Raw genomic sequence first — 12,662 nt, 5'->3', positions numbered from 1 at the left:
TGATCTCTTGGTTATTTAGTAGTGTATTGTTTAACCTCCATGTGTTTGTATCTTTTACAGTTTTTTTCCGTAATTGATAGTTAGTCTCTTGGCATTGTGATCGGAAAAGGTACTTGATATAATTTCAGTATTCTTAAATTTACCGAGGCTTGATTTCTGACCCAAATATGATCTTTCCTGGAGAATGTTCCATCAGCACTTGAGAAGAAAGTGTATTCTGTTGTTTTTGGATGGAATGTCCTATAAATATCAATTAAATCCATCTGGTTTAATGTATCAGTTCAAGCTTGTGTTTCTTTATTTATTTTCATTTTGGTTGATCTGTCCATTGGTGAAAGTGGGCTGTTGAAGTCCCCTACCATGATTGTGTTACTGTCGATTTCCCCTTTTATGGCTGTTAGCATTTGCCTTATTGTATTGAGGTGCTCTTATGTTGGGCTGCTATATCTTCTTCTTGCTATATTGCTATATTGCTAATTGCTATATCTTTTTCCTGGAATGATCCCTTGAGCATTATGTAGTGTCCTTCTTTGTCTCTTGTGAGCCTTTATTTTAAAGTCTATTTTGTCTGATATGAGAATTGTTATTCCAGCTTTCTTTTGGTTTCCATTTGCATGGAATATCTTTTTCCATCCCCTCACTTTCAGTCTGTATGTGTCCCTAGGTCTGAAGTGGGTCTCTTGTAGACAGCAGATATACAGGTCTTGTTTTTGTATCCATTCAGCCAGTCTATGTCTTTTGGTTGGAGCATTTAATCCACTTACATTTAAGGTAACTATCAATATGTATGTTCCTATTACCATTTTCTTAATTGTTTGGGGTTTGTTTTTGTAGGTCTTTTCCTTCTCTTGTGTTTCCTGCCTAGAGAAGTTCCTTTAGCATTTGTTGTAAAGCTGGTTTGGTGGTGCTGAATTCTCTTAACTTTGGCTTGTCTGTAAAGGTTTTAATTTCTCCATCGAATCTGAATGAGATCCTTGCTGGGTAGAGTAATCTTGGTTGTAGGTTTTTCCCTTTCATCCCTTTAAATATGCCCTGCCACTCCCTTCTGGCTTGCAGAGTTTCTGCTGAAAGATCAGCTGTTAACCTTATGGGGATTCCCTTGTATGTTATTTGTTGCTTTTCCCTTGCTGCTTTCAATATTTTTTCTTTGTATTTAATTTTTGATAGTTCGTTTAATATGTATCTTGGCGTTTTTCTCCTTGGATTTATCCTGTATGGGACTCTCTGTGCTTCCTGGACTTGATTAACTATTTCCTTTCCCATATTAGGGAAGTTTTCAACTATAATCTCTTCAAATATTTTCTCAGTCCCTTTCTTTTTCTCTTCTTCTTCTGGAACTCCTATAATTCGAATGTTGGTGCGTTTAATGTTGTCCCAGAGGCCTCTGAGACTGTCCTCAGTTCTTTTATTTTTTTTCTTTATTCTGCTCTGTGGTAGTTATTTCCACTACTTTATCTTCCAGCTCACTTATCCATTTTTTTGCCTCAGGTATTCTGCTATTGATTCCTTCTAGAGAATTTTTAATTTCATTTATTGTGCTGTTCATCATTGTTTGTTTGCTCTTTAGTTCTTCTAGGTCCTTGTTAAACGTTTCTTGCATTTTCTCCATTCTATTTCCAAGATTTTGGATCATCTTTACTATCATTATTCTGAATTCTTTGTCGGGTAGACTGCCTATTTCCTCTTCATTTGTTAGGTCTGGTGGGTTTTTTACCTTGCTCCTTCATCTGCTGTGTGTTTCTCTGTCTTCTCATTTTGCTTAACTTACTGTGTTTGGGGTCTCCTTTTCGCAGCCTTCGGGTTTGTAGTTCCCGTCGTTTTTGGTGTCTGCCCCCAGTGAGTGAGGTTGGTTCCACGGCTTGTGTAGGTTCCTGGTGGAGGGGACTAGTGCCTGTGTTCTGGTGGGTGGGGCTGGATCTTGTCTTTCTGGTGGGCAGGACCATGTCCAGTGGTGTGTTTTTGGGTGTCTGTGAACTCAGTATGATTTTAGGCAGACTCTCTGCTAATGGGTGCGGTTGTGTTTCTGTCTTGCTAGTTGTTTGGCATGGGGCCTCCAGCCCTTGAGCTTACTGGCTGTTGGGTGGAACTGGGTCTTACTGTTGAGATGGAGGTCTCTGGGAGAGCTCTCGCTGATTGATATTACATGGGTCTGGGCGGTCTCTGGTGGACCAATGTCCTGAACTTGGCTCTCCCACCTCAGAGGCTCAGGCCTGACACCTGGCTAGAGCACCAAGACCCTGTCAGCCACATGGCTCAAAAATGAAGGGAGAGCTCCTCTGCTGCCCCGCACCCAGTGGGTGGGCCCAGGTGAGGCAAGAGGAGGCCCAGGCCCGGTGCTCGGGATGCCTGGTCCCACGTACCGTTTCCACATGTTGTTTGGCAGCAACAGACTGAGCCGGCTCCTCCAGATCAGGTGGTGGGTGGCGAGAAGGGAGAGGACAGCGTGGAAGGATGCAAGCTTAGAAGGCCAGAAGTCAACTTTTAATGTGATCACAGTTCTGAAGGAGAAAATCTGCTGTATGTGCGGAAAAGAACATTAGGCCCTAGGGAGGTACTGTGTTGGCATTCATGGATAGCAACCAAAGGTGTTCATGTTTTGGTTCTTCCTGAGGTCACCAGGGTGCTGTGTTTTATAAAGGTAACCTGTGAGATGGTCACCTTTCACAGAGGAAGTGTGCAGCTCTGGAGGGAATTCTGCCTTTTCTCAGAATTCTCCAAGGAGGGATCCTTATCTTATTTTGCCCACTCTAGGCACCCAGATCTCAACTCAACCTTTAGAAAGTTTTGATGCTGTTCAGTGTCTGCATGTAAAATGGCTGGAAGTGACAAAGGTATCAACAGAATTTGGGGAGAAGGCTGAGCTCTTGTTGCATACATACAACTAGAAAGCACTTTGCTACTCTCAAGACACGACAAGACTTCTTTCACGTCCCCCACTATGAGCGCGCGCAGGCTCTGACTGGTGGGGCTAGCCCATCATGGATTATTCTGGGTGTGCCGCGGGGAAGTCTTGCCCCGCTCAGCTGGTTTGTACTGGGATGGCACATTGATTTTCAGCACCAATATTCCTGAATCTTATTTCCTTTTACGTTTTTTCATCTGGGATACATAGGCACCTCTGGACCACCCTGAGTTTTTAGATATGTCTAGGCTTTAAAGTGTGAGTGAATATACAGTATGAAGTGAAGGATTCATCCTCCTGCTTGCTTTTGGCTATAAGAAAAGCATCCAGGCACTGGGTTCTTTTCACTGTAATTCATGAACACCAGAGAAGTGGCAACTATTTAAATACCTTTATGAGCAATAAATTGCTCTGTATTAAATGGTTGATAAATATTAGAACTCAAATGTGTACATTAAATGTACCAAATTCCAGTGAAATACAAATTGAAAGAAAGTAATATTTGAAAACAATTACCAAAATATTTTAAAATGCTGACAGAATTATGAAGGAAATGGTATTTTAGGTTAATGCAAATTGATCTAGTCCTCTTAACATATATTATCAAGAACTACAAAATTCTTCATATACTTTAATCAAACCACTCACTCTTTTGAAGTTCACTCATTGAAATAACCAAAAAGAAGCCTCATGTATGAAAGTATTCAATTTCATGCTATTCTTAATATATGAATCTGTGAACAAATATTTCCAATAGGAGGGTTGGTTAAACAAATGATGATCTGCTAATTGGATCAAACATTGGGTAACTATTATAACAACGCTGTGTGAACACTCTAAATAGGATAAAACATGTGTGTATCTCCAAGCTTTATAATGGGAGCAGGTTACAGGAGTACATATTTCCCATGGTTACTACTGTGCACATATATATATTCATTCATTCACTTTAGAACGGTTTTTGAGCACTGACTATATAACAGATGTTGGTGCTAGGTGTAGGAAACACAAAGGTGAAAGATATTCCTGCTCACACAGAGGGTCGGCCCAGCTGGAAAACAGTCATGAGAACAAATGGAAAAGTGTAGTCATTCACGAAGTGCCATTGGAGAACAGGAGGAGCCTTTAAGTTGGCCGAAGACTCGAAGAAGCCTTCATAAAAAAGCAAAGATTTTTATATGGACAAAATTTGACAGCAATGTAGAGAAAAGAAATCAGTTGTATGAAAGTGTAGGTATTAGAAATGACTCACACCTTTTTAAACATATGTATTGCGATTTAATTCACATACCATAAAATTCACCGATTTAAAGCATACAATCCAGTCCTTCTTAGTTTATTCATGCAAACATCACCACAATCTAAGTTTAGAACATGTTCATCATCCCAAAGAAGTGTCGTGTTCTCGCTCTTTCAAATCTCTTCCAATGTTAAATGTTTTTGTAGTAAAGAATCAAGGCGTGGGACTTCCCTGGTGGCACATTTGTTAGGAGTCCACCTCCCAATGCAGGGGACATGGATTTGAGCTCTGGTCCGGGAAGATCCCACATGCCGCGGAGCAACTACTGAGCCCGTGCACCACAACTACTGAGCCTGCACCCTAGAGCCCACGAGTCACAACTTCTGAGCCTGTGTGCCACAACTACTGAGCCCATGTGCCACAACTACTGAAGCCTGTGCCCCTGGAGCCCATACTCTGCCACAGAAGAGGCCACCGCCATGAGAAGCCTGTGCACCGCAACGGGGAGCAGCTCCTGCTCGCCTCAACTAGAGAAAGCCCACACAGCAACGAAGACCCAACGCAGCCAAAAATAAATGAATGAATGAATGAATGAAGGCATAAAGACAGAAACCTTTGATGTCTGCCATTGTGGGAAAGCTTTATGTTGCTTGTGAAACAAACCACAAATATGTCATCATGTCTAATTTTTAATTTTATTAGTGACAAGGTAAATAGGTACATGAAAATCTTCACAGATATCTACACGTGTATTTAAATAAAGCAAGAGTTGAGTTCAAAGAGTGGGGCTTCAGTGGCGACTGGTCCATGTTGTTTACTTAGTGTATAAAAATCTTCAAGTTTATAAAACTTGATTTGCCCATTTTTTTTTCCCATTCTTGAAAGCTAGCTGCAAGTATTTCAAAAGGCATATCTAAAATACAGATAGATTCTAAGAGAAGCACGGCACATTATGAATGATGAAAGTGATTGGCTTTACATGATGAGAAGCAGATTCACTCAGTGCACTGGTAGGATATTCTCCATGCGAGGGGATGCTCAAGAACGCACCTGACCTCAGTGTACGTTGATGGCCGTCTGTGAACTGCCTGCAGGTGGCAGCGCCTGTCCTTCTAGACGGGGACCACTCTTGGCTGAGATGTGAGCCTGGAGCTTGCCTCTGAAGTCCTCATACCTGCTCTGTTCTGGATCCAGCCTTGCCCCTGGCACCTCGAGTCTCCTCCAGGTGTCTGTACGCCCTGGCTCATAGGGTCCCAGACCTAAGAGTTCCTTCGCACAGGTTAGCTTAAAAGGCAATAGGTGTGTTTTCTCAGGGATCTTTTATTCTCTCTTGGCCAGAAGTCAGGCATGACGAGAAGATTTAGGGCTTTATTTGGGGGAAGAGAGACCCATCTCTGTGATATGATTGGAGAGACATCCCTCCAATCATCTTACAGAAACGACCACCTCCCTGTACGACCAATTCCACCCAGACAACTAACACCTAAGACCCCCTGAGGCTGGTGTGGGACCCTCCAACTCTTTGAAACATGTGCAGTTCTCACCCAGTGAGCCACACACACTGGGAGCCAGACTTGGGTTCCTGACAGCTTGAAACCACTACTGTGACAGAATTTAACTCACAAGCGGACAGAATACAAACTGTTCAGTGTGTTCGTCCATGTGCCTTTCGTTTGGTTTCCAAAGAAGTTGTGCAGCTGTAACCAAATGGCTCCTCTCCAGGTTAAGTCATGACCGAAAATTTAGTGTCTGTGAGTCTGGCTCATCTTTCAAATCAAGTGTGATTATTGAAATAGGGATATAAATTTTCCAACTGCTTCATAAACTTAAGGATTTGGGTCTGCTGGTTCTATCATACTTAATATTCAGGATATTAATTTTAAAAATAACTAATGCCAGTGTAAACATGCTTTTGATACATAGGTCTATAAAATATTGCACATAACTATAAAATTTGTTCAGCATCTCTTCATAATAGTTTTTCATTATCATAAAAAGGATACAAACTTGGGCAGACTATATAAATTTGGCTGGTCAATTTTACTTGAAAAATGATACTGTTACACATGATTATGGATTATTTACAAGAGTTTTAAACATGAAGTTTCTGTGATGGTTAAATTAAAGACAGTGGGAAAATAGCTTAAGTAAAAATTATTTTCCAAAGTCATGTACTATAAAGATTAGCAGTAAAAATGAATAGTAAAGTGGGAATAGGCAATTCTAAATAAAATCCCTAGGAACATGTTTTCTAGGTTCATCTCACATCTGCCTAACTTTACGTTTCCTCCTATTTATGTTTAACATGTCTTTTCTGTGAATATAAGTTTGAGGTGTAGTAGAAAAAAATAGATGTTTAATACCAAGCTAAATGTTGGCATTGCCTCTTGTAGATATTAAAAATAATATGTTTACCCAAATTATTAAATTGCTTTTTTATTAATGGATTCTAGAAATTTTACCATTACTTTTAAGCACCACCTAGGGTCAAGAGTCCCTGGAAATTTGTATATTGCTAATTAAGTCAATGGAAAGATTATTATTATTTTTTTTTTTGTAAAAGGAAATACAAATGCAACTTTTTGCAAAGCTAAATTAAGCAGATGTGAGGCCCTGGAAGTGTGAATAAAAGTAATTTCAGGTAGAAGGCAGCAAGGTGTTGAGTGAAACGGTCTTCGAATACCAGTTTGCTTTTCTTTAACGCTGTCTAAATCCTGACTAAGTTCTGCTAAATGATATATTATACACAAACTGGATATCTCGGAAGGAAATCTAGTGAGTGATTTTGAAAACCAGCGAACCAAATCTTAATTTCCAAATCCTCTAGAGTATCAGCCTAGAGCCATGGAAAATAAATAAATAAATCGTTATCCTCACTTACAAAGATGTTCTTTGCCGTTTCCAAAGTACTTTCACAGTCCCAACAGCATAGGTTGGTCTCCCTGAGCAGTAACGTCATTAGAAATGTTTCTTTTCCAGAGGGAGGTGTCAAATATTCCGTTGGATACAGTAGTGTCGGAAGGTTTGGTCCTAGTTCACCTTCTAAAGTCTATCCTAATTCAGACATTGCATCTTTGAGACTTCAGTTGGATTTATCTGGAAAGCAACCTCATGTTCCCGTACCCATTTCAAAGTGTCTGCCAAATACGGAAGGACTCAAGCCAAAGACATCTTCCGCGATTGTCCATTGTTTCTGCAGCGTCAAGGATGCTTCCTTCCGGAAAAGGGTCACTGGGATCCGAGGCAGCTTTTCTAAAGCACAGTGTAGACAAGGTGATACCATGGCCTTTCCAATTCTTAGGACACTGGCAGGTAGAGGAAAACCTTGGTTGAACCTTCCTGATCCTTCTTTTCTTTGAACTGGACCAGTGTCGGAGTTCGTTTGGTCTTTGGTTTTCCTTTTCACGCCTCAGGGGTTTTCTCATTGGTCAGCTGTTCCCTGTCATTCATATCATCCTGGGGGGGTCTTGCTCGGTCAAAGAATCCGCACTACAAAGAGAGAAACAGGCTAGCAAGTCAGGTCATCCTGAGAATTTGTGAAAGTCCTCATTCTAAGAGTTTTCCCTTTATTTGTTGTCTAAGGAACTTGGTGCTCTGAGAATATAATCTGCTCAATTCTCCAAATTACGAGGTGATAGCAGTGTGTTCTTTACCTGCAGAGAGGAATTCATTGCCTACGCAGAGCATCTGTGTCCTTCCTGCCATGTCCATGGTGGTAGGAGAATGTTCATTTTATATAAACCGCTTATGGACCTCGTATATTTTTCTGGGGTTACAGCAACCTGGCCCAAGGAGTCCCTCTCTGCTTTTGACATGTTTTCTGGAGCCAGCAGCAATGTGAACTGCCAGCCAGGGCTGGCAGAATCCTGAAGTGGACTGTGGGCTACCTTGGGTTGGACTGAAGGAAGAAGTGAGGAGACGCTTGTCTATCTCTCTGCACTTGGTGGAACATACAGTATATGGAGGAATATACTGTATACTGTATACAGTATATGGAGGACCCATACAGTATATGGGTCCTTTATTTCAATCCCAGAACATCTTCGTGACTCCGAAAATCAGTCAGCAACTCGGGGAAGAGGTGATTATAGAATTTTCATTCTCCTGAATTTCAAAGGAGTACTTGGTCTAGGAGAATATAACTTTTCCTAGGAACCTAGAACCTTAATTCTTGTTTCTTAGGTTGGAAGCCCAATTTGTTGGGTTTGACTTATAACCATTGAGTCATCTTTCCTTTGTAGGACTAGTGCAATATTCTATCAATTGCTATGTATCGTTGCATCATTTATGGACATAAAGTTTCTATAAATAACAGACTAACATGAAAGTCTATTTGTAAAGGTAGACTGTGCAATAGACCCTTGTGGGCTCAGGATGGCACAAAACAGCTGATAATGATCAGGAAAGCCATTATTTAACTCAAAAGGCAAGGTTTTCTCAGTTTATTAAGCATGCCTCATGTTTCAAAATAAAAACACACTATGATTTTGGAGAATGCCAACAATAGCGATTAACTAAGATGTGACTGGATTAATTACTTTCACAGTCATGTCACTGTGACATTGTTTCTATTTTGGAATGGAAAGCTCTGTGAAACTTGGCAGTACTGTGGTTTGGGGACCAGAAATTAACTCACATTGTAGACTTTTAGTAGAAACGTCAGCAAAACACATGAAAGAGTAAGTTAAGGCTTCTTAATGGGATGGACTAGTTGGCAAGATGAAAAAAGCAAATCTGAGAATATTAGAACATGCATGATCTATGTGGTGTCATTGAAAGCCCATGTAATAATTAATTACTATATTAATTGCATCCGTGTAGTGCTTATAAAGAAAACTCTCAAAGTATTGCTGATAGGATTGTGTCAACAAAAAGCTTAAGATCTCGATTAATTAAATAAGAAAAAGAAGTCTTCATCATAACATGATCACTCCAAGCATATTGGAAAGAAGATCACAGGTCTTAGTTAATAAAGTCCAACTCTCTTTACATTTATTTACAAGAAATTACAAGATAAAAGCAGCAATAAACACCCTCAATCTTCTTAAATGTCACTTCCACAAGCATACTAAGTTTGCCAAAGCAAACAAGACCATTTTCCCTTCATGTCCCTATGTTGGAAATTCCCAAATCATGCCTCTAGCCTTGTCTTTTAAAATCCTAGGTATATCCTTTTAAATCCTCTCCGTGGCCTCTCTACTGAAAAAGGAAAAGAAAGCAAATAAACTTACCTTCCATAAAGCCAAGGTTAAAATGGCCAGAACCAGTAATCCAAGAAGTATTGCTAGTATTATTACCCATAACGGGATCGAGAAGGAAACATTTGGGGTTGCCCAAATAACCGATGTTTTAATCTGGAACGGAACATAAAAGAAATGAGCTCTAACGTGAAAACTACTGGGTGAAATAGAGCAGTAATTACCAATATAATACTGGGGGGAGTACTTCTGAAAGGATCCATGCAATAATTGAAATCACCCCAGGGGAGATTTGATGGTTTACAGCACTCGAACATGGCATCTTAAAAATTGGCACATTCTCAGGCCTCCCAGGTTAGGTGCAAGTCCAGTTACAGACTCTTGGTGGGTGTTTGGCTTATACCAACCCAGAAACCCTAGAATAGAATTGAGGTGGACCAGGAACCAACAAGGTGGAAAGGAGTTACCTTAAATTGGGTTGGACCTTTCATGGCAAAAAATGGCTAAAAGTAAACCCTACAAAAAGCCAAGTCTGCCTACACGTTTCTCCACAGAACTGGGCTCACCTCACTGAGAGGTGAGCTTGCAAACAACCATGGACTGCTGGAGTGCAAGAAGGATAGACATCACCTAATTCCTGATTTTACAGATGAGAAAATTGAGTCCCAGGGGACTAAGTGATCCACAGATCTAATTAGTGTCACTGCCTCTTTAGCCCTAGGCTCTGTGCTCTACCAAGAGCGAGCCCATCATTGCTCTAGTAATCACAGTCATGTAAGGCCATGATGCATTTTATGAAAGTAACTCACATTTTATGAAAGTAACTGTAGTCAGTGACATGAATGCTAATTGTCCCGATGTATTGGAGCTGCCTTCGGTCTTAAATCCAATTTTCAGTTGCTGTTGGGCCTCACTGAATTCCCCACTGTTGCAAGGGAACTTCGACGAAAAATGAGACCTTCCCAGCAGGACTGCACGCTCCATGTGTGCGACCCACCCCTGCCTCCCCACGTGGGAAGAAGCAGCTCTACTATAGCCTATGTGCTGGGGACCTCTGCCTCTGGAGACTCCCAAAAAAACCAAGGAGAGACCCAGCCCTGCCGCTTTGACACACCTGCTGTCAAAGAAAAGAGAAAGAAAAATATTCTTGGATCTAAAATGTTATTCACCAAAGCAGGCCTATCTGGTTTTAGAGAGAAGTGAGCATCGCCTCAGTTGAACTGGTTCATGTGCTCCTGGTTTTAACTGTGTTGGTTGGAAGGATCCTGAGTCTCGTCCTGACCCACATGCAGAAACTCTAGGCCACACTTCCCTACCCCACCAGGAGGTGCGGGTGAACTCAGGGTGGGGTGGTGGTTCTGGTGCTTCCCCTGGCTGGAAACATGGGTGTTTTCAGAGCCTGTGCCCTAGTGCTGGGTCCTGCCTCTGCTCACGTCTTTTTTTTTTTTTTTTTTTAATATTTATTGATTTGTTTTTATTATTTATTTATTTATTTTGGCTGTGCCTGGTCTTAGTTGCGGCATGCGGGATCTAGTTCCCTGCCCAGGGATCAAACCCAGGCCCCCTGCACTGGGAGCGTGGAGTCTTACCCACGGGACCACCAGGGAAGTCCCTCTGCTCACATCTTTCCTTCCACCTTCTTAACTAGATTTGAGCATTCTGCCTGTGCTCTTCTTAGCCTGTCAAGGTTTTTATTGCTCCTGCATCCTGGTCCACGTCCCTTGTGCCACACACGTACTGATGACTTATTCACTTGATTCTCCAGCCCCAAGTATCATTTACATCCAGGCTGAACAACGACACTGATGGTGGTGAAACTGCTAGAGATTCCACGTGGTGAGGAATGCTGGGGACTTGACAGATGCTCTCAGTGAGAGAAAGCCTAGCATAACCTACTCACCTTTGTACCTTCCTCCTTTACCTGTTAGCTTCCCTGGCCGGTGTTGCCCCTATTCATCCAGAGCATCGATAAGAGGGTTCCATAATAGCAATGTTCCATGACCACAGAGGGATCACACTCACCGTACTTGACACAGTTTGAGGACGGGACACATGGTACCAATTTTGAAGAAATGCATTGCAAGGACTCAAACATCTCCATTCCAGTAATTTACTCTGAAGTGATCCTCTGCATGGTTATGGTTCCACAAGCCAGTTGGGGACCAGACAGTTTCTCTTTATATCCCTTTTCCTTGGTGAATTACATCTGATAATGTATGAAATCAGTGCTCAATCCTGCATCTTAAGGTGCTCAGAGAAAGGGCATGAAATGATAACTTAAAATAACCCTAATATTACTGGAGGCACACCGATACAGTTTGTTTTTTTTTTTAACATCTTTATTGGAGTATAATTGCTTTACAATGGTGTGTTAGTTTCTGCTTTATGGCAAAGTGAATCAGCTCTATGTATACATATATCCCCATATCCCCTCCCTCTTGTGTCTCCCTCCCACCCTTCCTATCCCACCCCTCTAGGGGGTCACAAAGCACTGAGCTGATCTCCCTGTGCTATGCAGCTGCTTCCCACTAGCTATCTATTTTACATTTGGTAGTGTATATGTGTCCATGCCACTCTCTCACTTTGTCCCAGCTTACCCTTCCTGCTCCCCGTGTCCTCAAGTTCATTCTCTGTGTCTGCATCTTTATTCCTGTCCTCCCCTAGGTTCTTCAGAACCATTTTTTACTTTTTTTTTAGGTTCCATATATATGTGCTAGCATATGGTATTTGTTTTTCTCTTTCTGACTTACTTCACTCTGTATGACAGATTGTAGGTCCATCCACCTCACTACAAACAACTCAATTTCATTTCTTTTTATGGCTGAGTAATATTCCATTGTATATGTGTACCACATCTTCTTTATCCATTCATCTGTCGATGGACACTTAGGTTGCTTCCATGTCCTGGCTATTGTAAATAGAGCTGCAATGAACATTGTGGTACATGACTCTTTTTGAATTATGGTTTTCTCAGGGTATATGCCCAGTAGTGGGATTTCTGGGTCATATGGTAGTTCTATTTAGTTTTTTAAGGAACCTCCATAGTGGCTGTAGCAATTTAAATTCCCACCAACAGTGCAAGAGGGTTCCCTTTTCTCCACACCCTCTCCAGGATTTATTCTTTGTAGATTTTTTGATGATGGCCATTCTGACTGGTGTGAGGGGATACCTCATTGTAGTTTTGATGTGCATTTCTCTAATGATTAGTGATGTTGAGCATCATTTCATGTGTTTGTTGGCAATCTGTATATCTTCTTTGGAGGAATGTCTATTTAGGTCTTCTGCCCATTTTTGGATTGGGTTGTTTGTTTTTTTTGATATT

The 12,662-nt window shown here is 41.3% G+C and overlaps 1 protein-coding gene across 2 annotated transcripts in view; it reads right to left on the bottom strand.

Moving 5' to 3' along the window:
• Positions 1 to 4,185: 4,185 nt before the first annotated feature.
• The window catches only part of ITGA8 (integrin subunit alpha 8), a 182,399-nt gene continuing 173,922 nt past the window's right edge, over positions 4,186 to 12,662 (bottom strand). For both annotated transcript variants that reach the window (XM_030832407.3, XM_060292278.2), the window contains 2 exons: positions 9,374 to 9,496; positions 4,186 to 7,631 (listed from right to left, as the gene is read on the bottom strand). In XM_030832407.3, coding sequence (XP_030688267.1) covers positions 7,545 to 7,631; positions 9,374 to 9,496 — 210 coding nt within the window. In that variant the 3' untranslated portion in view covers positions 4,186 to 7,544. The remainder of the gene's footprint in view (positions 7,632 to 9,373; positions 9,497 to 12,662) is intronic.

Source organism: Globicephala melas, chromosome 2, assembly GCF_963455315.2.
Source record: "Globicephala melas chromosome 2, mGloMel1.2, whole genome shotgun sequence".
NCBI lineage: Eukaryota > Metazoa > Chordata > Mammalia > Artiodactyla > Delphinidae > Globicephala > Globicephala melas.
Note: the sequence above shows the minus strand (reverse complement) of the source record. Positions and strands in the feature narration are given on the sequence as shown.